Here is a 25,789-nt window from a genome sequence, read left to right as displayed (position 1 = left end):
AGGCACTCCCTGAAGAGAGACATGGTATACGTGTATGGTGGGGGGAGGAGAGGTAAGAAAGCATCCCCTATGGGTAATGGCCCTTTCTCTTCCATTTCTCCCTCTGTTAGGGCTTTCAGGCACACATGCACACGCACCTGGCACGTTTCTCAAGCTACTAATCCAGGACTTAAGCCACATAGTCAGTCATGTGGAGTCCAGCCCCCTTAACCACCATGCCATATGCTGGCCCATTTTTCCCTTTCAAAAATTTACTTCTAGGCTCTTTCTGCTGATAGCTATTATCAAAAACTTAATGCCAATAAATTCAAATATTTAAATAAAATGAAAAAAATTCCCACAAAAATATAACTTACCAAAACACCAGAAGAAACAGAAAGTGTAAATAGTCCCCAAATTACTAAAGAAACTGAATCCATAATTAGAACCTTCCCACAAAACCTTCCCACTTTCAATAGCAAATTATCAAATATTTTGTAAGTCATCAATGTCAAGTTTACATAAACTCAGAGAACACAAAAACAGGGAACACTTCCCAACTAGCTTTATAAAGTCAGCATAATCTTTTTGAGAAAACTGACAAGGAAATAATGAGAAAATCAAATGTTAATCTTTTATTATTTTTTAAGAGGTTTTTGCCATAGGGCACGTGTGCTCACCAGAAAGACAGAGACAGAGAGACAGAAAGCGAGAAATCACCCCCCAGGGGGGATGGCCACGCCGTAATCCCTTCTTCTCCATCCTCCCGAGATCTTGAGTACACATGCAAATGCGCCCGGCGTGAGTTTAAGCCACCAGGTCTGGGACTCGAACCACATGGGAGTCCAGTGACATAGCCATTATGCTAACTGCTGGTCCCACCAAATGTTAATCTTATTCAGGAACACAAGTATAAAATTTGACAGGAAATATTAACAAAGTGAATTTAATACTACATACAAATACACTATTATCAAGAAACTGGACTTCAGTTTAGATCAGTATTTGAAAACAGATTAATATAATTCATGACATTAATAGAACAAAAGAAAAATAATATTCTCTCTCACAAGAAACAAAAAAATTGATAAAATGCAACATCTATTCATACCTAAACACTAACAAACTAGGAACACAAGATATCTTCCTTAATCTGATAAAGGATATTTTTATAAACAAATACCAGACAACCTGATGATGAAACACTAACTTTTACTGTTGGCATCAAGAAAGAAAAAAAGGAGCTGGACAATGGCACAGTAAAATGCAACTCTGTGTGAAGTTGACTCATACGGGGAGGTTCTAAGTTCATATCCAAAGACCTCTCTGAGTACAGCAGGCAGGCACCTGGTTGAAGCTGAGGAGGAATGCAGCGTAGAGACACTGTTGAGGGTGATTGTCTCTTTCTCCCCCTCTCTCTCTTGTTCACAGAAGGAACAAACACATTTTAAAAAATTATTGGAAGGAAAGAAGGAAGAAGCCAGCTGTCACTTCTGCATTACACTATGCTGGAGTTCTTAGTTTAAGAAAAAATTAAAAAAGAGTATATATACGCTGAAAAGAGAGAAAGAAGAATATAATTATTTGTAGACAATTTTATTCATTCACTGAAAACCCAAAAAGAAAATGTTCAAAATGATTTCTAGTTCCAAGTAGGATACAGTAGATGGCAGAAATCTGTTGCTCCTACTTCAACAACTTCGAAAAATGATTTTAAAATCACATTTTTTAAGATACAGGAAATCATGAAAGTAATGAAGACTAAATTAACTGAAATTCCATTTTCTTTTCTATATTAGAAATTACATCTGGGACCAGCAGTTGGCGTAATGGCTGTGTTGCTGGACTCCCACGTAGTTGACTACAGTTCAAGTCCTGGACCCAGTGGCTTAAACTCAGGCTGGACGCGTGTGCGAACGTGCCCAAGATCCCGAGAGGAGAGCAGAGAAGGAACTGCAGTGTGGTCATCCCCCTCTGGGGCGTGATTTCTTGTTTTCTGTCTCTCTGTCTGTCTGGCAAGTGCATGCACCCTATAGCAAAAATCTCCCCCCCCCACCAAAAAAATTAAATATGTAATTGTAGGTTTAGAGCTAAAGACTATACCTATATACGCGGGGGGAGGGGGAATCAGTGAAGTTTTCCACAGTCAGTTGGACTGGCAAAACGCATTGAAAGGGCACTGAAACACACAGTAAACTAGAGAGTTAGGCCAAAAGACAGAAGAATTTCCTGTGTCCTTGTGGCACTCAGGAGACAATGCTTTCTTGTGGAAAGGACTTGGAATCCTGCATCAGGGCCAAGACATTTGCTGGATGTTAAGCCACATAGGCCAAGAAGGTGCAGGTGTTGAAGACCATGAATTTTTAAGACAAACTAAAAGATTACTTGTAACATGACTAGAAACAAGTGATTAATATTCAGAATAATTAACTAAGGGCTGGTTCTGTGGCTCAATGGTCAATACTTTCAACTTTCTAAACTTGATGAATTAGTTGACAGAGTGAGAAAGCAGTGTGCTAAAACCAAATATCTATGAGCTAGTAGTAGAATAAGTAAGACTAGAGGAGGACTCCCGAGGACTCAAAAGCTAACTTAATGGCGTTTGAATTTTATCCGATCTGTAATAAACAGTCACTGAGCTGTAGAGCTAGACTTTAAAATTTTTCATGGCTGACCATGCAGTTTGATTTTCAGTTCCACTGGTTTGAAAAATATGCCAGGTGTGCGTGTGTGCATGTGTGCCCCAAATCTCAACAGGATGGAAGAAATGGAGGAGAAAAGACTGCAGCATGACCATGGCCCACTGGGGGTTGCTTGCTTCCTCTTTCTCTGTCTCTCCAGTGAGTACATGTGCCATTTGGCAGAAAAAAAAAACAAAATCATTTTTAAAAGGAACCATGAAATAGATAAGTAGGCTAAAAAAAAAAAATCAGTCAATTTATGAAAGAAACACAGGTGGCCTATCAATACATAAAGATATACTCAGTTATCAAGAGGAAGTTATAAAACTACCAGGTAATCATTTTCTCATTATATTGAAAAAAAAATTATTAAAAATTTTACAACTAAAATTTAATAGGATCAAGTCCTATGAGGGTTAAATATGCCTACCTGGTCCAATTTAGTCCACAGTTAATGTATTAAGGCTAAACTAGCCTAGTTGGTACCTAGGTAATTTGGCAGCAATAACCAATGAATTTTTTAAAAATTATTTATTTATTTCATTCCATTTGTTATTATTATTATTTAACTTGACCAGAGAGAAAAAAAAAGAAAGTGAGAAAGAAGGCTGCCACGTCCAAGACTCGAACCATGGTTGGCCATGTGGGAATCCAACGCCTTTAACCACCATGCCACCTGCTGGCCCAACCAAAAAATTTTTATTAATCCCAAAGGGATTTGACAGAAAGAAATATGAGATGGACCCCAGAAGGAAGGGAATTAGTCTAATAGAAAGCATATATTCTCCATTTGTGGCCTAAGGATCATTATGAAAATGTATAGCAAGAGGCAGTGCCAGAGACAAAAATATAATGCTATATAATACTTTCAACTTTCTAAACTTGATGAATTAGTTGACAGTGAGAAAGCAGTGTGCTAAAACCAAATATCTATGAGCTAGTAGTAGAATAAGTAAAACTAGAGGAGGACTCCCGAGGACTCAAAAGCTAAGTTAATGGAGTTTGAATTTTATCCTATTTGTAATAAACAGTCACTGAGCTGTAGAGCTAGACTTTCAAAATTTTCAACTGACAGTACTAAAGAAAGAACCAGGGAAAGACATAAGGAAGCTATTGCAATAGTCCTGGCAGAAATAACAAGAGCCTGTTTACAAACTTAAACATTACAACCCTTAGGTTGCCTTAAAAATCCTGATTACAGAGAGAATAGGATTAAAACATTAAGACTATTATATTAAGGTATTGGATACTTTCTTGATTCATTCTCAAAAAAAAAAAAAAATCCTAACAGCAGGTATGCTGCATAATGAGGTGGCTTTTAATTATTAAGAAGCAAAAACCTTAAAATTACATTGATCAATAATCTTAGACATAAAGGTGACTTTTTACAAGCTTTGCCCAAAAGTGATTTTATGATAATTATAGTGTGACATTTTGACAATATAACAAAGAATGACTTAAGGGGTATAATAAATGGGTTTTAAATTAACAGGATAGATCAAATGTTAAAATGGATGTCAGAGGAATTATAAATTTCAGAAGGTTAACGGCTTTGTTGATTGGAAAATTAGCATGTACTTTTGCTTCAGTGGTCACTTATTTCCCTTGATGGGTCTTACTTGCCTGCCTTGCTAATGCCCAGCAGGGTTCCAAAAGGGAAAACTACCTCAAGTTCTCATTCAACAAAGTCCCTCCTGCTATGATTATCCACAGCAGACAGTTTAAAGAGGTGGCTATCTTCAACAAGAAGGTCTTACTATCCCCTCTTGGTTCCAGAAGGACCATTGCTGCCTATGCATCTCTTTCCATTCTCAAACCATGCACCATCAAACAAATGCAAAAGAAAAATGTAACAAAATAAAAATCCTAAATTTAAAAAATTGCAAAGCCTAGTTTACTCAGGTTTAAATTGTTCATCTAAATTCTCTATGCACGTGAATCCTTCACTTTATATTTTCTTGCTTTTACTGCAGTATTTATGCATAGCTCTTATAAAAACTTCTCAATTTCCAATAAGGAAGGTTCAAGATGCTTTAGAAGGCAGACAGGTAAGGGTAACTTAGTAGCTTAGGAGACCAGCGGATGGTGTAATGGTTTTGTTGCTGGACTCTCACATGGGAGACTGCAGTTCAAGTCCTGGAACTGGTGCCTTAAAACTCACACGAGGCACATGTGCGTGCGTGCGTGCCCAAAATCCCGAGAGGAGAATGGAGGAAAAGGGACTGCAGCACGGCCATCTGCCCTGGGGGGATAATTTCTTGCTTTTGGTCTCTCCAGCGAGGGAGAGGGATTCTTGAAAACAAAACAAAACAAAAAAGAGTAACTCAAGTATATGGGAATACGCACTGCTAACCTTACAAGGTCAGTTTCTAAGTATTTTCTAAAAATGCTAGTGGAAACCTGTTTGATAGTTGTGTAGTGACTGGCAAAAACCATGAACACCTCTTACTTACTGCCATACAGCTCAAGGTCACTGGAGGTCAGAAGAGATTCCAGTCCCACCAGGGATAAACCGCTGGGACTTCCTTGATACAAGGCTGAATGAGGCCCAGAGAAAGTGATATATTCTACCCCAAACTCCCCAAATAAGGAGACTGCAGAATGTAAGATGAAATGTGATCGCAAGCCACACACTGAAGCAAAGGCATACTTTGTGAGTGTATGTAGAAATTTTGTCAAACAATTACAAAGGAGAAAAGCACCACTTGCGCTGGCCAGTGACAAAGTGGTTAAGGCAGCTAGGTCCCACACATATAACTATGCAGTTCAAGTCCCAGACCTGGCATCTTGAGGAACAGCCGGGGTGCGAGTGTGTGTGTGTGCCCAAAATCTCAAAAGCAGAATGAAGGAGAAGGGATCACTGTCTGGTCATCTGCCCTGAGGGTGCTTTCTTACTTTCCCTCTCTCTGTATTTGTGTGTCTCTGGTGAGCGCATGGGCACTATAAAAATTTTTTTAAAAAAAGAAAAGAAAAATAATCTAAGAAAAGTAATCTAACTACCACTCAGGAAAACCACCTTTAACATTTTGGTTTATATCTTGCTGACTTCAAATAAAAGCTGCTTGACTAGCAGTGATATGTTTCAACTGAGAAAAAAATAAACTGTTGGGGTCAGCAGTTAGCATAATGGCTATGTGGCTGGACTACCATATAGTCAACCACGGTTCAAGTCCCCAGACCTGGTGGCTTAAACTCACGCCGGGTGCGTGTGCGTGTGTGCCCAAGATCCCGAGAGGAGAATGGAGGAGAAGGGATTGTGGCATGGCCATCACCCCTGTGGGTGATTTCTTGCTTTCTGTCTCTCGGTCTCCCTCTGTCTTTCTGGAAAACACACGCACCCTTATAGCAAAAACCTCTAAAAAAAAAAAAAAAATTCCAGCATGTTTCAGCATGTTTTAAGGAATGAATAGGTGTACTGCCTGCCAAAGGGACTACTTTTAAGATACTGACTTGGAGTGCTTTATGTAAATTAATGCTGTTACATTTTTATATTGTCCCATAATTATATCATTTATCTCTTGACATTACAGTCTTACCTTATCTTCAGTTCTGTTTTAAGAGCTGAGAATAAAGTAAGAATGAACAATGCTGGGAACCAGCAGTTAGCGTAATGGCTATGTCGCTGGACTCCCACATAGTCGACCGCAGTTCGTGTCCCAGACCCGGTGGCTTAAAACTCACGCCGCGCACGTGTGCGTCCGTGCCCAAGATCCCAAGAGGAGAATGGAGGAGAAGGGATTGCGGCGTGACTATCCCCCCTGGGGGGGATTTCTCGCTTTCTGCCTCTGTCTCTCTCTGTCTGTCTGGCGAGCGCAGGCGCCCTATAGCGAAAACCTCTCCAAAAAAAAAGAATGAACAATGCTGATTTAAAAAAAAAAATCGTTAACAAAGCACTGGCAGAAATTCCTCAAAGCAAGACAATATACAAGATTTCTGGCTAAGATAGATAGATTTCAGAACCACTTCAAACATATGTCATATCTCAGCTTACAACACATTAAGAAGTAATAGTCATTAAAGATAAAAATTCAATGCAAGCAAAGGCTGATTCATGTGATTATATTACATTAATGTCTTTCAAGAAACTGTTGGGTTTTATCAAATGTCTTGGCATCTACTAACAGAATAAGTGGGTTTTCTTATTTTATCTATGATAGAATTTATTATAGTTCCTAACAGAAAACATATAAATTATTAGCACAGACATTACTTCCTAATGGGAAAACATTCATGAAAGGTACATCTACAGTTCCCAGTATCTGGTGGTAAGGCAGAGATGTCAATGTCCAGGAGATGGCACCTTATGAAAGAAAGAAGCTACATGATCAACAAAATAGCCTCAAATGCCACTTTTGTGCATGGAAGGATTCCAGTGAATAAACTGAAGACAACCACAAAGAAGGGTGTGAGCAGGAGGGAGGAGCAGATAGTGTGGTGATTAGGGTGCTGGACTCCCATATATGGCTGACCACAGTTCAAGTCCTGGACCCAGTGGCTTGAAACTCATGCCGAGCACATGTGCATGCATGCCCCAAATCCTGAAAGAATGGAGAAGGGACGAAGCATGGCCATCCCCCTGGGGGGTGATTTCTCACTTTCCCTTTCTCTGGAAGAATACTGTGCCCTACTGTAAAAATGAAAAAAAAAAAATGAAGAAAGGAAAAAAAGGTAGATTGGGAGAAAATATTTGCAAATTACATATCTGAGGAAAGACTTACATTTATTATATATAAAGAGTTCTCGAAATTCTGGGACTAGCAGATGGAGTAATGGTTACAGCTGCTGGACTCCTGCACAGTCCACTGTGTTCAACTCCTGGACCCAGAGGCTTAAAACTCAGGCAGGCACGTGTGCGTGAGTGCCCAAAATCTTGAGAGAATGTAGAAAGAATTGCAGCATGGCCATCACCCCTGGGGAGGGGTAATTTCTTGCTTTCTGTCTGTCTCTGGCGAGTGCATGTACCCTACAGCAAAAAATCTCTTCCCCTCATAAAAGTTCTTAACCTCAATCATAAAATAATCCAATAAAAAATGTGAAAGATTTGAACACTTTACCAAAGATACATGAATGTCAATAAATATATGAAAATATTCCCAATATCATTAACTATCACAGAAATGAAAAATGCAAAATAAATCACAAGGAGACACATTTTACATGTATTAGAATATGTAAAATATTCTACAAAAAAATACACAGAATATTCCAAGTGTTGGCAAGAATATGGAGGCCTGTCCTCGTAACTCAGTGGTTAAAAGAGCCAGATTCTGGGGCCAGCAGATGGTGTAATGGTTACATTGCTGGACTCCCACATAGTCGACTGAGGTTCGAGTCCTGGATCCAGTGGCTTGACACTCGTGCCAGGTGTATGTTCATGCATGCCCAAAAATCCCAAGAGGAAAAGGGATTGTGACATGGCCATCCCACCTGGGGGGTGATATCTCACTTTCTTTCTCTGTCTTTCCAGTGAGCACATGTTCCCTTTAGCAAAAAAAAAAAAAAAAAGAAAGAAAGAAAAGAAAAGAAAAAGAAAAAGAAAAAAAAGAACCAGATCCCGTGGACCTGCAGCTGATGTGGAGGTTAAAGTGAGTAGATCCCACATGGTCAACTATGCAGTTCAAGTCCCCGATCCAGCAGCTTGAAAGTCACTCCAATGCATGTCCATGCATGTCCAAATTTCCAAGAAAACTAAAGGAGTAGAAGAAAACTAAACAAGAAGGGATGCAATGTGTCCATTCCTCCTTAGGGGTGATTTCTCATTTTCTCTCTCAGAATGAATATTTTTTGACAATAATCAGAGATCCTATACTTGTACACCATTAGCTATGCTCTAAGAATGTTTTCAGTTCCAAGTAACAAAAAAATAAATGCTAAGGGCCCATTGGTGTCACAGAAGGAAAATATAACACTCTGCAAGGCTGACCCCAGTGGAAAGATTCTGGGTTCACATTCAAAGATCTCACTGAGTATGCCAGTCTCATATGTGTCCACAATTTGAGCCTGGCTGAGACTGGGAGGAATCACAATATAAAGATCCTGTTGGGAGGAACTGGCAGGCAGCATGGTGGTTAAGGTGCTGGACTCCTGCATGGCTGACTACAGTTTGAGTCCTGGACCTGGTGGCTTGCTTTCTCGCTTTCCCCTCTCACTCTTTCTTTGTCTCTCTCTGGAGAGCACACATGCCCTGTAACAAAAAAATTAAAAGAGCCAGATCCCACATAGCCAATTACAGTTCAATCCCACCCTGCACATGAACATGCATGCCCAAGATCCTGATGAGGAGGAATGGAGGATATAGAATTGTGGTGTGACCACACCTTACTAGGGTGCTTGTTTTTTCTCACTGTCTTGCATGCTCATGTACTCTCTGGCAAAAAGTAAAATTAAAAAAAAAAAAAAAAAAAGCAAAAGCTGGAATTTTCCTATACTATTAGTAGACATATAAAATAGCAGAAAAACTTTGAAAACTATTAGCTCATCAGAGAAATCATAACATGTTTTTCTATGCAAAAATGCATCATTACTTTTCCAACAACCCAATAATTTGGCAGTTTCTTAAAAAGTTAACCATAAACGTATCATATGATCCAAGCATATCATACCTAGGTACTTGCTCCAATTTAATGGAATATGTATACAAAGATACATACCTAAATGTTCACAGCAGCTTTATTTGTAATAGCCCTACTCTGGAAGCAACCGGTAAAGAGAGAAAAAATAGTTGTGGTAGATAGCCACACAATAGAATGCCAATAAATGGTAAAAATAAATGATACAGGGCCAGCAGGTGGTGTGGTGGTTAAGGTGCTGGGTTCCCATATGGTCATCTCTGCAGTTCAAGTCCTGGACCTGGCAAGCTGAAAATCACACAAGGCACATGTGCATATGTGCCCACAATTCTGAGAGGAGAATGAAAGAGAAGGGACTGCAGTGTGGTCATCCTCCCTGGGAGGTGATTTCTCATTTTTCCTCTTGGTCTCCTTCCATGGAGTACACATGTCCTATAGCAAAACCTAAAAAGAATAAATAAATAAATAGGGGCCAGCGGATGGCGTAGTGGTTAAGGCACTGGATTCCCACATGGTAGAATACAGTAGAGTCCCAGACCCTGCGGCTTGAAATTCACCCTGGGCATTGTGCATGCCCAAAATTCTGAGAGGAGAATGGAGGAGAAGAGATTGTGGGAAGGTCATCTCCCATAGAGGGTGGTTTCTCACATTCTCTTTCTCTGACTTTGTGTCTGCAGTGAACATATATGCCCTATAGCAAAAATGTCTCTAAAAATATAAAAGATATGTGCAACATGGAACCATTTCACAATTGCTAAGGTCCACCAAAAAACAAAATGAAAACCAGACCAAAATAGAACATATACTACACGATTCCACTTAGGTAAAATTCTAGAAAATGTAACCTAGTTTACTATAACAGAAAATAGATGTTCTCCTGATGATTAGGGGGGAGGGGAGAAAGTGGAGGGAGAGAGAGGCCAAAAAGAGACACAAAGAAAATTTGGGGAGAGGACAGATATGTTTGGTATCTTGATTGTGGTAGCAAAACCAATAAAACTGTATAATTTAAACTTATGCCGTTTATTGTGTCAATTATATCTCAATAAATTGCTGTTTACAACTCTGAATCCTGGGCTGGCCTGTCGCCTGGTGGTTAACGTGGCTGGACCCCACAGAGCCAACTAGGAGTCCCAGATCTGGAGGTTTGAGAAACAAACTGAGTATGTATGCCAAGATCCCAAAAGGAAGAAGGAATGAAGAAAGAGGACAGCTGTGTGACCACTGCCCCGTGGGGGGGATGTGCTCTTTCTTTCCTCATTCTGTTTCTCACAGGTGAGCACACATGCCCTCTGGCTAAATAAAACAAAACCAAAACCTATATCCTACCAAAGAACACTATGAATAGCAAACATTTTCTCTTCAGAACACAGAATTCTTTTTTTTTTTTTTTTGGAGAGATTTTCACTGTAGGGTGCGTGCGCTCGCCAGACAGACAGAGAGAGACATAGAGACAGAAAGCGAGAAATCACCCCCCAGGGGGGATGGTCACGCCGCAATCCCTTCTCCTCCATTCTCCTCTCGGGATCTTGGGCACGCACGCACACGCGCCCGGCGTGAGTTTTAAGCCACCGGGTCCGGGACACGAACTGCGGTCGACTACGTGGGAGTCCAGCGACATAGCCATTACGCTAACTGCTGGTTCCCCAGAACACAGAATTCTTAAAAGCTTTCCAGTTCAAAACCTTTATAATCCAACTGGTCAATAAGAAGCTAATAAAAGTAGTCGGTCTTAAAATCCTTAGAAGAGTAAAAAATGTGAATAGAGTAAAAACAAAAATGAATAAATCATCAATAATGATTTCTTAATGTAATTTTTATAAAAATGAATTACACAGAAAAGAAAAAAATGTAGAGAATACACAATACCTTGGACAAAACTTTCATTAGTAACTAATTTTATAGATCTCTCTAGCAGATTAAAAAGTACTTAAACTAAGAATATTTGTTCTTATTAAAAAAAACCTTACTAGTAACTATGTCAGATTTATTTCAAAAGTAAGTTAATCAGTTTAAAAGAAGATAAATGATATTTATGGTTCAATGATATAAATTTCTATTTTTCTTCCAGTGACTATAAGCTTGAGAGCATAATTTCAGATTTTATGGTTCAAAAACTAGTGAAAGTAGGACTTTTCTTTGCACTGAACTGCCTAATTAAATACATAAAGAACAGAAAGATTAGAAATGAGAGCTCACATCAAGATTATCATGCTCTCAGGGCCAGCAGTTAGCATAATGGCTATGTCGTTGGACTCCCATGTAGTTGACTGTGGTTCGGTCTCGGACCTGGTGGCTTAAACTCACGCCGGGCGCATGTGGGTGCATGCCCAAGATCCCAGGAGGAGAAAGGAGAAGGGATTGCGGCATGGCCATCACCCCCAGGGGGTGATTTCTCGCTTCCTGTCTCTATGTGTCTCTGTCTTTCTGGCAAGTGCACGCGCCCTATAGCGAAAACCCTCTCCAAAAAAAAAGATGATCATGCTCTCTTAAAGAAAGGTGGGAAGAAAGATCTAGAGAGCAGTATGGCTCAGCCAGCAAATGGTGGGTGACTAAGGATCCTAGCTAGTCAATGGCTCAATTTAAGTCCTTGACCCAGAGGCCTGAAAAACATGATAATCACATGTGCATGTAAGTCCAAAATTCTGAAAGGAGAAATGGAAGTGAAAGAATTATGGTGTGACCATCCTCCATGGGGGTTGCTTTCTCACTTTCCCTCTTTCTCTGTCTCTCTTTGGCAAATACACATGTCCTCTAGGAAAAATTTAAAAGCAAGCAAGCAAGACACATAGTCCATGCTCATATTGACAACCTTTCATTGTTTCCTTCATCATATCTCATTATTAATTTCAATAAACAGAAATATGCATATAGCCTGTATGAGAGTGAAATTATTTGCTGTTAGAATTCTTTTCTGTCCAGCACAGAGTTATACCAGTGAATTCCCATGATGTCTGCTGAACAGAAAAGAAACTAGATCTGTAAAGAGGATAGGCTTTCTAACTTTGTTTGATTAGACATTAAGCTGTGTAACACAGGTTAAGGCATTTTATCTCTATTTCCTCATCAGTAAAATAAAAAATAGATATACACACATAAACACTAATTCTAATTGGTAGGTTAAGTTAAAAGACAAAAAACTTTAGAGAATGGGAGACAGTTCTGTATTCTGTTCAGGCCAACTAACCAAGAACTCAGTGCAGTAAGTTTTTTTTAGAAGAGAGATTTTTGCTATAGGGCACGTGCCAGAGAGACAAAGAGACCGAAAGTGAGAAATCACCCCTCAGGAGGAGGGCCGCACCACAATCCCTTCTCTTCCATTGTCTCCTCGGGATCTTGGGCACATACGCACATGCACCCAGCGTGAGTTTTTAAGCCGTCCATTCCAGGACTTGAACCACAGTCGACTACATGGGAATCCAGTGATGTACCATTATGCTAACTGCTGGTCTCCATTTTTTTTTCCTTAAGACAAAATTTTGCTATAGGGTATGTGTGCTCACCACAAAGACAGGGAGACAGAGAGACAGAAAGCGAGAAATCACCCCCAAGGGAGGATGGTCATGCTGCAATCCCTTCTCTTCCATTTCCCTCTTGGGATTTTGGGCACATATGCACACATGTTCAGCATGAGGTTTAAGCCACTGGGTCCAGGACTTGAACCAGGGTTGACTACATGGTAGTTGTGGCAGCATAACCATTTTGCCATCTACTGGTCCCAATGCAACAAGCTTTGTCTCTGTCTCTGTCTTCCAGAAATTGTCAGATGCTTGAGATACAGAAATTAATGAGTGGTTTGGTCTCCACTTGAAAGGGAAAATGGAAAAAAGAAAAGGAAAAACATTTCTGTCTCGAAGAACTGTTCTTGTAGCTTTTGAAGACAACTAAGAAACAATGAACCAGAACTACCAAACACAATGAGTTTGGTACTAAGAGAGGAAAATTCAAATGTTAATGGGAACACTCAGGAGGACATATCACTGCTAGCTCACCGGCTCAAGGTAGAGAAATCGGTCATGTACTTCTAGAAAATCATCAGGATTTATAATAATGTTCCACCAAGAAAGACAAATGTAAGACACTGAATTTTAAGTGTTTAACCCAAGTTTCTTAATATTCTCAATAGTTATAATTGGTAACTACAATTAATATATCTCAAAGATAGATGTGGAGATGTGGAGATCAATCTTAGCAAACTCTAACAAAAACACATGAAGATCTGAAACTATCTTACTTGGAATGACCCACAAACTCTATTTTCATGGGATTCTGAAACTAATATAAACCCTTTTTTTCTTCTAAAAGTGTATTTCAATTTTATTTATTGATTTTGATATTTACTTTGGTAGAAAACAGTGCTAGTGGACCAGTAGGTAGTATAGAGGTTAAGGTGCTAGATCCCACAGAGTTGATTACACAGTTTAAGTCTTGGACCCAGCAGCTTGAAAAATCATTCTGGGTGCATGTATGTACGTGCCCAAAGTCCTGAGAGGAGACTGAAGGAGAAGGAATTGTGGTGTGGTCAACTGCGCTTGGCAGGGGGGGAGTGGTTTCTCACTTTCCCTCTCTGTCTCTTCTCTCTCTGGTGAGCAATGCACCCTATAGCAAAAAAAAAAAAAAAGAAAGGAAAAAAAAATGAAGAAACATTTCTAGTTATGATTTCCATGTGCTTGACCTACTATATTTTAACGAAAAAAAAAAAGGAAAGAGAAAAGAAAGAAAACCTTTACTTAGGAAAATGGAAAGTAGTAGTATAGGTACATAAAGGTTAAATATTAACAATTTAACAAGGTCACATAAAACATTTTGGTTTCTCACTGAAAGCACAGCATTCAGAAAACGAAAAGAAAAATGTGTGTGTAGGAGAAGTGGGGACAGGACAGTTCTTTCCAGGCTTCTACTTAAGTACTTACAGTGCTGATCACAATCAACTCTGGCAAATACTACTTGATTTTCATTTGGATATTCTTCCTTAATGACATCAGAAGCTTCCTCAAAAATTGGATGCAACATCTGGCTGAAACGACACCTATACACAGAGAACAGTATCAATTAGAAAGGAAAAGTGGAATAAAATATTATTTCAATTAGCAGCCACTAATATTTACCACATGTACAACAAGCAGGTCTCTGAGATAATCAAGCTTAATTCAGTCATGGATCCTGATATCATTCCATGGAGATGACGGCAATTTTGAATTCAAAGACTATATTCCAATTCAAAGAGAGTATAATGAATAAATAATGAATAAACTGATAAATAACTAAAAGTATTTAAATTAAAAAATACTTTTATTCAGTTCATTAATAAACCTGACAAAATAAATTTCAGTTACAACACTACAATTTCATAAAAGATTGCAAACATTTTGCACACTAGTCAGACCTATCCTTTTAGGCAAAGTGCTCTTTTGATGACAGATAAACTAATACACACTATTGTAAACTATTTCAGATAGTATAAAAAAGGGTTTTGATTTGTTTTTCTCTTGTAAACAAAAGTTTATCATATTTTTGTTTTGGTCTCACACCTACCATCCATCACCTACTTTCTACCAACTACTTTCTCCCCTTATTGTCACTAGCACCCATACTGATTCTTTCCACTATCACATCTTCAGGTCTCTCAACCACTGTCATAAAGTGCAGACACTCAGTACAAATTGAGTGGAGATATACAATATGTATCTTTTAAAGTCTAGCTCTTTATTCAACATTAAATATTCTATATTCATCCATTTTGAGTAAAACAGTAGATTTTTTTTTAACCTTACGTTAATTGCCAGTATTACGGAGCACACAGCTAAGGATCTCTTGCAGAGGCCAAGAAACAGGTCTGAAATAAGTCCTCTAAAATGTACTACTTCAACCGCGGTTCGCATCCTGGACCCGGTGGCTTAAAACTCACGCCGGGTGCGTGTGTGTGCGTGCGTGCGTGCCCGCCCAAGATCCCGAGAGGAAAATGGAGGAGAAGGGATTGTGGCATGGCCATCCCCCCTAGGGGGTGATTTCTTGCTTTCTGTCTCTCTGTCTGTCTGTCTGGCCGCACACCCTTGCCCTATAGCAAAACAAACAAACAAACAAACAAACAAACAAACCTCTAAAATGTACTACTAAGACGTGTAACTGTCAATATTAAGGTTTGAGGATTTATTTTTTAAAAATAGCTTTCTCTAAATAATAATACTTTAAAATTCACTGCAAGTACTAGGCCAATCTACCTGGCCAGTTCAATCAAATCTCATAGACGGGAACAGCAGTTAGCGTAATGGCTATGTTGCTGGACTCCCATGTAGTTGACCGCAGTTCGCGTCTTGGACCCGGTGGCCTTAAACTCACGCCAGGTGCGTGTGCGTGCGCGCCCAAGATCCCGAGAGGAGAATGGAGGAGAAGGGACTGCAGCGTGGCCATCCTCCCTGGGGGGTGATTTCTCACTTTCTGTATCTCTATCTCTCTCTCTCTCTCTCTGTCTGGTGAGCGCATGCGCCCCATAGCAAAAAAAAAAAAACCTCTCCACAAAAGAAAAAAAAAATCTCACAGACAAACTGCTCTATAAATAAGTTTATTTTTGTAACTAAGTTATATATAAAGGATATTTCTATAGTACACTAATGAACTATTTCTCCTTAAAATTTATCCCTTGTTAAAATAGGCTTTTTAAATCTGCAAATATACTAAATCCAGAAAAAAGTATTTTAAAATCATGAACATATTTTCTTTTTTAACTTTAAAAATGGGGCACAGACCCCACACTATTCCAAAAACTTGTTACTATTCTGACTATCTTTTAATCAGGCCAATCACTTCACAAATGTATGTTGTGGGTCACTAAAGGTAACTGATAAAAAAGAGAAAAAGAATTGGAGTATACAACTAGCTGGGTTAGAATGGTCACTCACATATGCAAATGGTATTGAGGATGTATTAATTAAAGAACAAACTATAATTGCTACTATTGCTTCCAGAGCTCTTTGGTACCAAGAGATTGACTTAAATGAAGCCTGCAAACCCATTACTCTAACATGCAATTCAACTGTACAGAATAGCCATAATCCAGGATATAAACGTTACACTTCCTCCCTATTTCTTCTTTTATATATATAATATATATTATATCTCTTCTAGCCCACTCACCTGACTTCCTAAGGAGATGTCCTAGTTTATATCAAGGAGACACAATCTGTATCTTCAATCTCTTGCTTTCAAGTGGCTTTTTCCTCTTTTAGCATTCTTAAATCTCTCCCATCTGGGATAGGTGGGTGGGGTCTGTGGACATCATGACCGTGTCTTATTTGACTACATATTCTAATAAGCATTCAATAGATGTCTGTTAAATGAATAAATTGATAGAACGGAGGGAGGAACTAGAGAGACTAGACCTCAGGTTTGTAGGTTCTTAGAATTTGCTGAAAGTAGGGTGGCTAGAGGGCAGAGGAAGGCAAGTGACTAACAGCTTGGATAATTTGGGTATGGCCTAGTAAAGAATTAGTAAATAGGCTTTTGACTTAAAGGCAAGGTAAGATACACATCAAGGGTTCCTTCTCTCTGCACTGCCCAGTTTGCTGCCTGGTAAATATTTAAGCACAGACTCATGTTTAAAATAGAATCAGTGTAACACCAAAATGTGAGAGGGAAAGATGAACTAAAAGTACCTTCATATACATTTCCACACACATGGAAATGGCTACACTTACATAAGCAACATCATGAAAGCAATGGATCCATTAAAAGGGCCTTAGGGTGACCTGAATCCAATTTCCCATTTATTGCTTAAATCAATCCTTAATGAATGAACTAAAGAGGCAAAAATCTTCACAGAGACACTATGGGGCACTTACTAATATGACCTAATGGGGGAAAAAAACAAGCTGTGGAGTCAGACATACCTGAATTTAAATCCCAGTTCCACCACTTACTAGCCGTGTGACCTTTCTGAGCCTCAATTTCCTCAACCTAAAATGGAAATTATAATACCTACCTGCAGGGTTGTTCAGAGCATTAAAAACAACATATGCAAAGAGTCTGGCACATGATAGCATTATTAAGCACCTAGTATGGTTTGTTACTCTATGAGGCATGGCAGTATTTTTAGGTAACTCTATTAGAGAACTCTTAAACTGTGTCACATCCATAACTCCGAGAGTCTAGCCTCTGAGGCCACAAAATGTAAATCTGTGTCCTACAGGCAATTACCCAAGCTTTTTCAGTGGAATGAGAATACTTATTAGTGAACAACTCAAGATATTCTTCAGCTGATATGTTTTCAAAAATACATAGAACTAGTCTGCATTTCTGACTCGGTGCGTGCAAAAAGGTCGGTAGCATGTTCTACATCTCTCTCACAACACACAAAATCCCTTAGACAAGAGAACTGTGTTCTAGTTTTATTCTGCTACAATCTAGTCTGGCAACCTTGGACAAGTACTTTACTCTTCTGGATCTCAGGGTTTTTTTATTTTTAAAGTTAATTAGACTACACAGTCTACCAAATTTTGCAGCCATTGCCAATGTAGACAATCCTAACTTACTTGAAAAATGTTATCTTTGTAATACATATTGTAAATGCTGTTTTCTCTGTATATCTTCATCTTTTTACCAAAGTTCCCTAAATTTCTATGCCCTAAATACATACATTCATATAGAAGATATTTATTATGCATTTACTGGCCACATATTATGCAAAGTGTTTGATGATTATGTCACATAAACATAGCTATGAGAATTATTTCCACAAAAAGAACAATGTACTAAGGCGTCACCAACTAAATAATAGCACAGAAGTATTAAGATAGAGTAAGAATTTGGTGAGGTATTAAGAAGAGTTCCTAATCTGACTTGAGGAGTGGTAGCATATTGATCTGATGATGACCTGAAGAAAGTGGCAACTAATCTAAGACTTGAAAAATGATTAAAATTTAAACTAAGAAGTGAGAGAGAACAAAGAATGACACATTATGGCAGGAGAAATATCATTGACTAACGTTCTAGTGACGAAAGAGTACAGAATCTTGTGGCAATTGAAATTTGTTCAATATACTTGGAATAGAATGTGGGAGTAAAAAGAGACAACAAAATATGGCTACAGGGGTAGGGAAGGACCAAGTCACAATGGGCTTTCTGGGAGAAAGTTTAAGAGATTTAAACTTTAACTTAAAGGTGATGGAAAATCATTGAAGGATTTTAAGATGGAGGGGGAACTAATCTAATTACACTATAAAAAGAACTCTGACTTACACTATAGATGGAGATACATGAAACTTGAGGCACAGCAAAATTAGTGAGGAGACTATCCCAGGAATCTAGGTATATCACAGGACTAGATGAAATTAGGGTAATGGCGAACAGTAGGCAGCAAGCCTTGGAAGGTAAATTAAGATACAGATTGTCTAGAAGGAAAGATGATTCCAGTGTTTCAGACTTCTCTTCAGCTAAATCTCACTTCTTACCTCCATCCCACATTCTTTAATATCTACTAAATAACATGTTTTTGGTATAGATGCTGGAAATACAGTAAGACTTGAACTCTGTCCTCAAAGTTTGTTTGTGAGGACATAAGAAAAACAGACAAAACAATATAGTAAAAAAAGAAAGTGGGGCCAGTCAGTGGCATGGTTGTTAAGCTGGCTGGACTCTCACAAAGTCAATCACATTCAAATTCCAGACCTGGCGGCTTGAAAATCATGCCAGGCATGTGTGCATGTGTGCCCCAAATCCCAGGAGAATGGAGAAGTGACTGTGGGTTGGCTATCCCTTTTGGGGGGTGATTTCTCACTTTCCCTTTTACTTTCTCTCCCTCCAGAGAGCACGTGGCCCTATGATAAAAACCTAAAAAAAGAAAAGGAAAAAAGAAAGAAAAATGTATCAAGTATGTGTGCATGCATGCCCAAAATCCTAAGAGGAAAATGGAGGAGAAGGGATTGTGGTATGGCCACCCCCCTGGGGGGTGATTTCTTACTTTTCTTCTCTCCTCCTCTCTCTCTCTGGCAAGCATACACCTCCTATAGCAAAAACTTAAGGTAAAAAAAAAAAAAAAACACCTTTTTTAATTAAAAAGAAAAAGGAAGCTGTAGATAGGCTAGTGAAAAAAAACCACAGGAGACAGGATATGATTTAGTTAGTGAAAAGAGTAAAGACTTTCTGGAATAGATGGCAGATTGGATAAACTAAAAACTGTCAACATTATTTTTCTGTTTAAACTTGCCACACCCAAATCCTGACATCCAAATATTGACTCCTTCCATAGTGAAAAGAAATACAAAATTTCAAAATATATTTTTCCTTCGTCATATTTGTTTTCATGTTATCTACTTTTACTTTTTTATTTTAAGATGTAGTATAATAGAATCAGTTATATTTTCTCATTAAAATAGAAATTCTCACCAAATTAAGCGGCTTCCTTTGTGAATTAATCTTAATTGATTATGTATGGAATAATGTCTTGTAACAGAAAAAGGTTTCCTCATTTACCCCCTTTCTAGTAAAAAAAAAAAAATTTACTTCTAGTAAGATACAAAAAACACTTACATGATATAAAAACAAAACAAAACCCAAAAAAGTAAAAAACAAGCTTACTTACCAGTCTGCATAAAAATTTACTAAAGCAACATCAGCATTGTCTGTAATTAAAAAACAAAACCAAACAAGCTAAATTACTGTGTCTACATAATTTTGAAACAACTAAAGATTTGGTTTTCATCATGATCTTTTCCCATTATAAGGTCTCGCTAGAAATATATTGACACAATAATGACTAAGTTATATCTCACTCAGAAACTCAGAATCATGGACAGTATATAACTTGTAGGAGCCCCTGTCCCTTTTCCTCTATCTCCATCATTGTAGCTTCATCATATCTTAAATGAACATTTAAAAAGGGATATCAAAATCCATATTAAGTAAATAAACTATTAAATATACTACTCTCATTAAAAGTAAAGTGGAATGATCTAGATTTTAATAATTCATTTTTTGATCTTCCATATTTATGAAAAACTGAGAATTAGTTCTGCAAGTCAGATCCTATTTCAGTCGACCTGTATAATTAAGGGATTTCTAAACCAAAATGACCAACCTACTTGCAACAAGTAATCAACAATTAACAGTGTTGCACAAAATGCATTTTTTCTGGTTCCTATCAAGTTATTCAGTGTTGCAAAAATAACTTAGTATCATTTGCAAATCAGGATATGAAGTCAAGAGAAGAATGTAGCACTGTTTCTATTGCCTAAATCTAACTCAGAGAAACGAAGTCTTCAGTCACGAAAATAAAACACAAAAATACTCTAGAATTTAGAAGATAAAAGGGAATGGCATATGAGTTTCAATTCCCTTCTTCTCTTTTTACCTTCAAAGTACTTTTTACCCACTTGTCTATTAACTCTAAACGGTGGTTCATAAACTGGTTCCTGTGCCCGAAGAACCAGTATCATCTAGGAACTTACAGAAATGCAAATTCTTAGGTGGGGGTCTTACAGTTTCTGAAAGAAACTAGGGGTCAGGTCAAGCAGCAGAGATGTTAATTATGCCTTCCAGGTGATTCTGATATGTGCTATATTTATAGAACCATAAAGGGATCTCATAAAATTGGAATAGACTTCCTAGCATTTAAAGTTCCAGGAATACAAAACCATGCATAATGCTCTATGAATGTTTTCATTCCTTTTCTGTTCCTTTTGGTTTTGTTATGCATAATCCAGTGGATGAAATGAAGAATTAAAGAGAAAAAAATGAAAAAAAAGTTATTTATGCACACTGCACAATTTTAAAAGCTCCTCAGTTGCTACTTTCTATCAACCACATCTTCACCCTCACTTTACTTCTTAAAAAATGAGAAATTGCTTTTCCCCAAGTTAACAGTACCTACAATCATACTGTTAGCAAACAAAGCATTTAGTAAAAACACTTATTAAACTTTATTAGACCAATAACTAAAAAGATCACAGTAGGTGATTTAATTTAAAAAAACAAAAATAATTTCTAGACTGTCATAAGGTCAGTAACATTTAGTTCTACACAGAAGGATCTGTCGGCCTCTAAGCAGGCTTTAGTAAAATACTTATGAATTGTTAAGAATGGTATCTACATCAAGGCAAATAATAAGAGACTGAAAATCTATTTATAAAACAAGAAAGATTTACAGATTTTAAGAAATTTGTAATAAAAGTCAAAACCAAAAGTGCTTTGTTAATTCATTAAGCTTTGAAGTTAATCAGAATGGCAGTTCTTCAGCTATTCTACGTAACTGAAATTTCATTATTTTTGTATATAAACTAATTCTTTATTGAGAAGACAGTATACTTTAAAAATATTGAGGTACTTACTTAAAATTTCATCTATATTCTCTGTATCAAGACTTGTTATTTCTGTTGTTACAGGAGTAAAAACCCAAGTTACCTGAAAATTTAAAGAATGGGATATTAATAAGTGTTTCCATAAAAAGCAAATAAAGCATAGTCTAAAAAAAGGAAATGGATAAATTTGGCTCCACTTGCTACTTAGAAAAGAATCCATTCATTGATTTTAATCTTTATTACCTATTCTAACCCCTAACTACATCAATGAAATAGAAATATTAACTTCCTAAGCCTAAAAACGGTTCAAATAGAACTTCCTATACTTTCAAATTAAAAAATAAATTGCTCCTAAACAGTAAAGAAAACATAATTTACTTTTTAAATGATTACTTTCCACAACTATCTCTACAGCACCAAAGAAAAAAATATGGCAGAAAATGATCAATTCTGAAACTTTTAATATAAAATCAAAGCTAAATTTCCTGATTCTACCTTACCAACAGTGAAAAGGAATTCAATGAAGACTTGTATAAGTTGTAACTCAAAAGTACTTCTTGCATAATTTTCACTTACTGTTTGTAACAATGTATTGAGAAGGTATTAAAAAGAGATTAAGAATGTTTCTGGTTGCACTTAGATGTACCCGAAATCCAAAGCTCATGCTTATCAAAGAAAATCTTAGCCTGCCACCTACAAACAAAATATAAACTTTAAACTAGACTAGCAAATGTTTACTCATTTTAAAAAGTAATACTTAATCTATTTTACTTTAAGGTTCCATTTTTAATATACTTTATGTTGACTGCCTGGAGAGCTTTTGGTTCAAAACAGACTCTGGGTATGGAAATTTTTTCACTGAATCTTTGCTTTTTATTAAGTGACAACTAAAGTCAGTACTGAAGACTATTGCTTTGTCCACTCACTTTAGTACTCACAACAGTAATTCAGTTTTTTTTAATTCACTAACAAGTCAATCTATTAGACTGTCGGAAAAGCTATGATGATTTTTCTATTTTTCTATGCAAAAATGCATCGTGCCTTTCCTGATAATCCAGCAAATGGTATAAAGAAACACACTGATGCTATAGTACATAAATAAGTCTAGCTAATTTGTAAACATATTTCTATAAATATTATTTTCTTAGAAAATGCCTAAGGGAGCCAGCAGGTGGCATGAAGGTTAAAGTGGCTGGATCCCACATGGCCAGCTGCATGGTTCAAGTTTCAGACCTGGCAACTTGAAAAATACACTAGGTGCATGTGCATGCATATCCAAAACCCCAAGAGGAGAATGGGAGAAAAGGGATTGCAGCATGGCAATCCCTTTGGGAAATATCTTTCTTTCTCTGACATGCACACATACACTATAGAAAAGAAAGAATGAAAGAAAGAAAGGAAGAAAGGAAGAAACGAGGGAGGGAGGGAAGGGAAGAAGGAAGGAGGGAAGGAGAGAATGAGGGAGGGAGAGGAAAGGAAGGGAGGAAAGGAAAGGAAAGGAAAGGAAAGGAAAGGAAAGGAAAGGAAAGGAAAGGAAAGGAAGAAGAAAGAGAGAAAGAAAGAGTGAGCTTAAGGATAACACCGCCTTATTTTCAAGTTATCCTAACAGTGTAGCCAATAACTAACTAACCAACCTGCTAGCTAACAACCAATAAATTACTCTGTCCGAAATGTAAGCTAAATAGCTGAAAATTTTCTAAATATTTGACTTACATGACCAATTTCATTATTTTTAATACCTCAAAACTACACTTCCCTCAGTAATTTATTACTATTGATGGGGTTCAGGACATGCTACCCCAAAATATGGTACTTGGTATTAGAGAAAAGAGCTTAAGAAAGGTCTCTTTGACCACCTTCTGCTCTTCTCATCTGAAGTAGGCCAGAAAGAATTCTCTGACTTGGTACCAGCCCATTGCCTGGTCGTTACAAGAGCTTTATCCCATATGGCCAAATGCACGGTTCAAGTGTCAAGCTTGAAAAATACACAGAGCCATGTGTATACATGCTCAAAATCCAGAAAGAGGGAAATGGAGGAGAAGGCATTGTGGTATGACCATTCCCCACAGGGGGTGTTTTCTCCATCGTCTCTCTTGCTTCTCTCTCTCTGGTGAGTACATGTACCCTCTGACAAAAGAAAGAAAAGAGAGAAGAGAGAAGAAAAAAAGAAAAGAATTCCCTGACCTTTCTCTAAAGTAGGTCAAAAGACCCTGATGAGAAAGAACTTCCCCAGACCTAGAGGAAATGAATTATTCCTATTGCTGAAGACATGTAAATGCCAAGATGAATTTGAACAAACAGGCCTTGCTAAATTTCCCCACATTTATTACCATTAGGTCACCCCTTTTTGTCCAATTATACTTTTGCATGACTGTACATTTTCAATCAAACCAAGTATAAAATACAGTTTTCTCCATTTCTTTAGATCAACATTCCTGAAGGTTCATGTGTCACATAAACCTTATATTTTCTCCTGTTAATCTCCCTTTTTAAAAAAAGTTTATTCATTTCTTACACTAAAGACAAAGAAATACACAGAGAGAAGCAGGTACCCCGACAGGGTTCACTCCCAGTCTCAGCCAGCTGGGACCACTGCCCAGTGTACCCAAGGAGGTCCCAGAATGTGAACCTAGTACCTCTTCCTCTCCCACAGCGCTGCTCCATCATCTGGCCCCTAATCTGTCTTTTGTTATAGGAGTCTAAGTCATAAACCTAGAGATGGGTATGTGGAAACCCATGTTTCCAGGAAAGAACTTTTTTCTCCTCTACACTATCACTATTTCCATTACAGACTGTCCCCTTCACCAGTAGTACATGACCACTTGTAGGTGACTGTGGAACCTAATTATATTGGTACAGCCAAATTTTATATAGTTATGTGTTGAAGAGAAATACAAGAAGACAACAGAAAAAGGTTACCAGGGAGCAATAAAGTTGGTCATTATCAAAGTCCAGTCATTAAGGAACTCAATAGTATTTAGAGCATTTACCAGGTACTAAGGGCACACATGCATATGGCACATTGTACTTTGCCTCAAGGAGCTCTCAAACTTAGTGGTAATAGAGGGAGAAAAATATGTGATACATGTGACATATATATGATCATGACCTTGGGCTGTATGATACAAGGGAACACATTCTTGAAGATCTATCAAAGATGTTTACAGAGAATATGTTTAACTTCTGAATTTAATTGTTTTTTTTTTTTTACTTTGAAATGTTTACAGTTCAAAAATATTTATATGCTTGGGACCAGCAGTTAGTCTAATGGCTATGTCGCTGGACTCCCATGTAGTCGACTGCGGTTCGCGTCCCAGACCCGGTGGCTTAAAACTCACACCGGGTGCATGTGCGTGCGTGCCCAAGATCCTGGGAGGAGAACAGAGGGAAGAAGGGATTGCAGCATGACCATCCCCCTGGGGGGGGTGATTTCTTGCTTTCTGTCTCTCTCTCTTTCTGGTGACTGCACGCCCCCTGTAGCAAAAACCTCTCAAAAAAAAAATATATATATATATATTTATATGCTAGGTAATAGCAAAAATGAAGAAATGATCAATTTGATAATATCAAATAGATAATTATTACTTTAAAAACACTAGGCTAATACTCAACTTTTTTTAAAAAAAAGAATTATCTTGTTTAACTTATTTAATTAATTTTTTTAGATTTTGTTTTAATTTGACCAGAGAAGAACAGAGCGAGAGAGAGAGAAAAAAAGTGATAAAGCAAACCACCAGGTCCGGGACTTGAACCATGGTCAGCCATGTGGGAGTCCAGTGCCCCTAGCCACCACGCCACCTGTCACACCCAAATACTCAATTTTTAAGACTGGTACTCAGCTAACAGCTGTGTCTGTTAAGAGGGCCCAAAGCAAGAAAACTGTCTCTGATAATTGATTTCGTCTCCCTGTGGATATAAAGGAGCATTTTACTATAATCATTAATATTTTTATTAATATGCAGTATATGAAGGGAGAGACAGGTGTTTATTTAAATTGCTAGCAAGCTCTACTAATCTGGCAAATTGTTTCTTTTCAGTCATGGGCAGAAACAAGCTTCTCCTGGGAAAAATCTTCATGTGTCAAATGCTATACTGTTAAATAAAATAAAGACAAGTAGCTCCAGACTGGAAAGGGAGGATGAAAATAATTAAAATATATATTTTTTTAATTTCTGAGAAGCCCAAGTTAATGCCTGTTGCACTAGAATTTTATTAACAGCACTATCTTTTTTTTTTTTTTTTTTTTTAAAATTTTTTTTTTTGGGGCCGC

At 37.7% G+C, this 25,789-nt stretch overlaps 1 protein-coding gene across 1 annotated transcript in view; it reads right to left on the bottom strand.

Moving 5' to 3' along the window:
• The window catches only part of ERP44 (endoplasmic reticulum protein 44), a 95,504-nt gene that overhangs the window by 44,159 nt on the left and 25,556 nt on the right, over positions 1–25,789 (bottom strand). Inside the window, exons 2-4 of the mRNA XM_014582767.1 lie at positions 21,550–21,622; positions 19,806–19,845; positions 14,143–14,258 (exon numbers count right to left, since the gene is read on the bottom strand). Coding sequence (XP_014438253.1) covers positions 14,143–14,258; positions 19,806–19,845; positions 21,550–21,622 — 229 coding nt within the window. The remainder of the gene's footprint in view (positions 1–14,142; positions 14,259–19,805; positions 19,846–21,549; positions 21,623–25,789) is intronic.

Source organism: Tupaia chinensis, unplaced genomic scaffold, assembly GCF_000334495.1.
Source record: "Tupaia chinensis unplaced genomic scaffold, TupChi_1.0 Scaffold143795_1, whole genome shotgun sequence".
Classification (NCBI taxonomy): Eukaryota; Metazoa; Chordata; class Mammalia; order Scandentia; family Tupaiidae; genus Tupaia; species Tupaia belangeri.
This window is presented reverse-complemented; position numbering and strand designations above follow the sequence as displayed.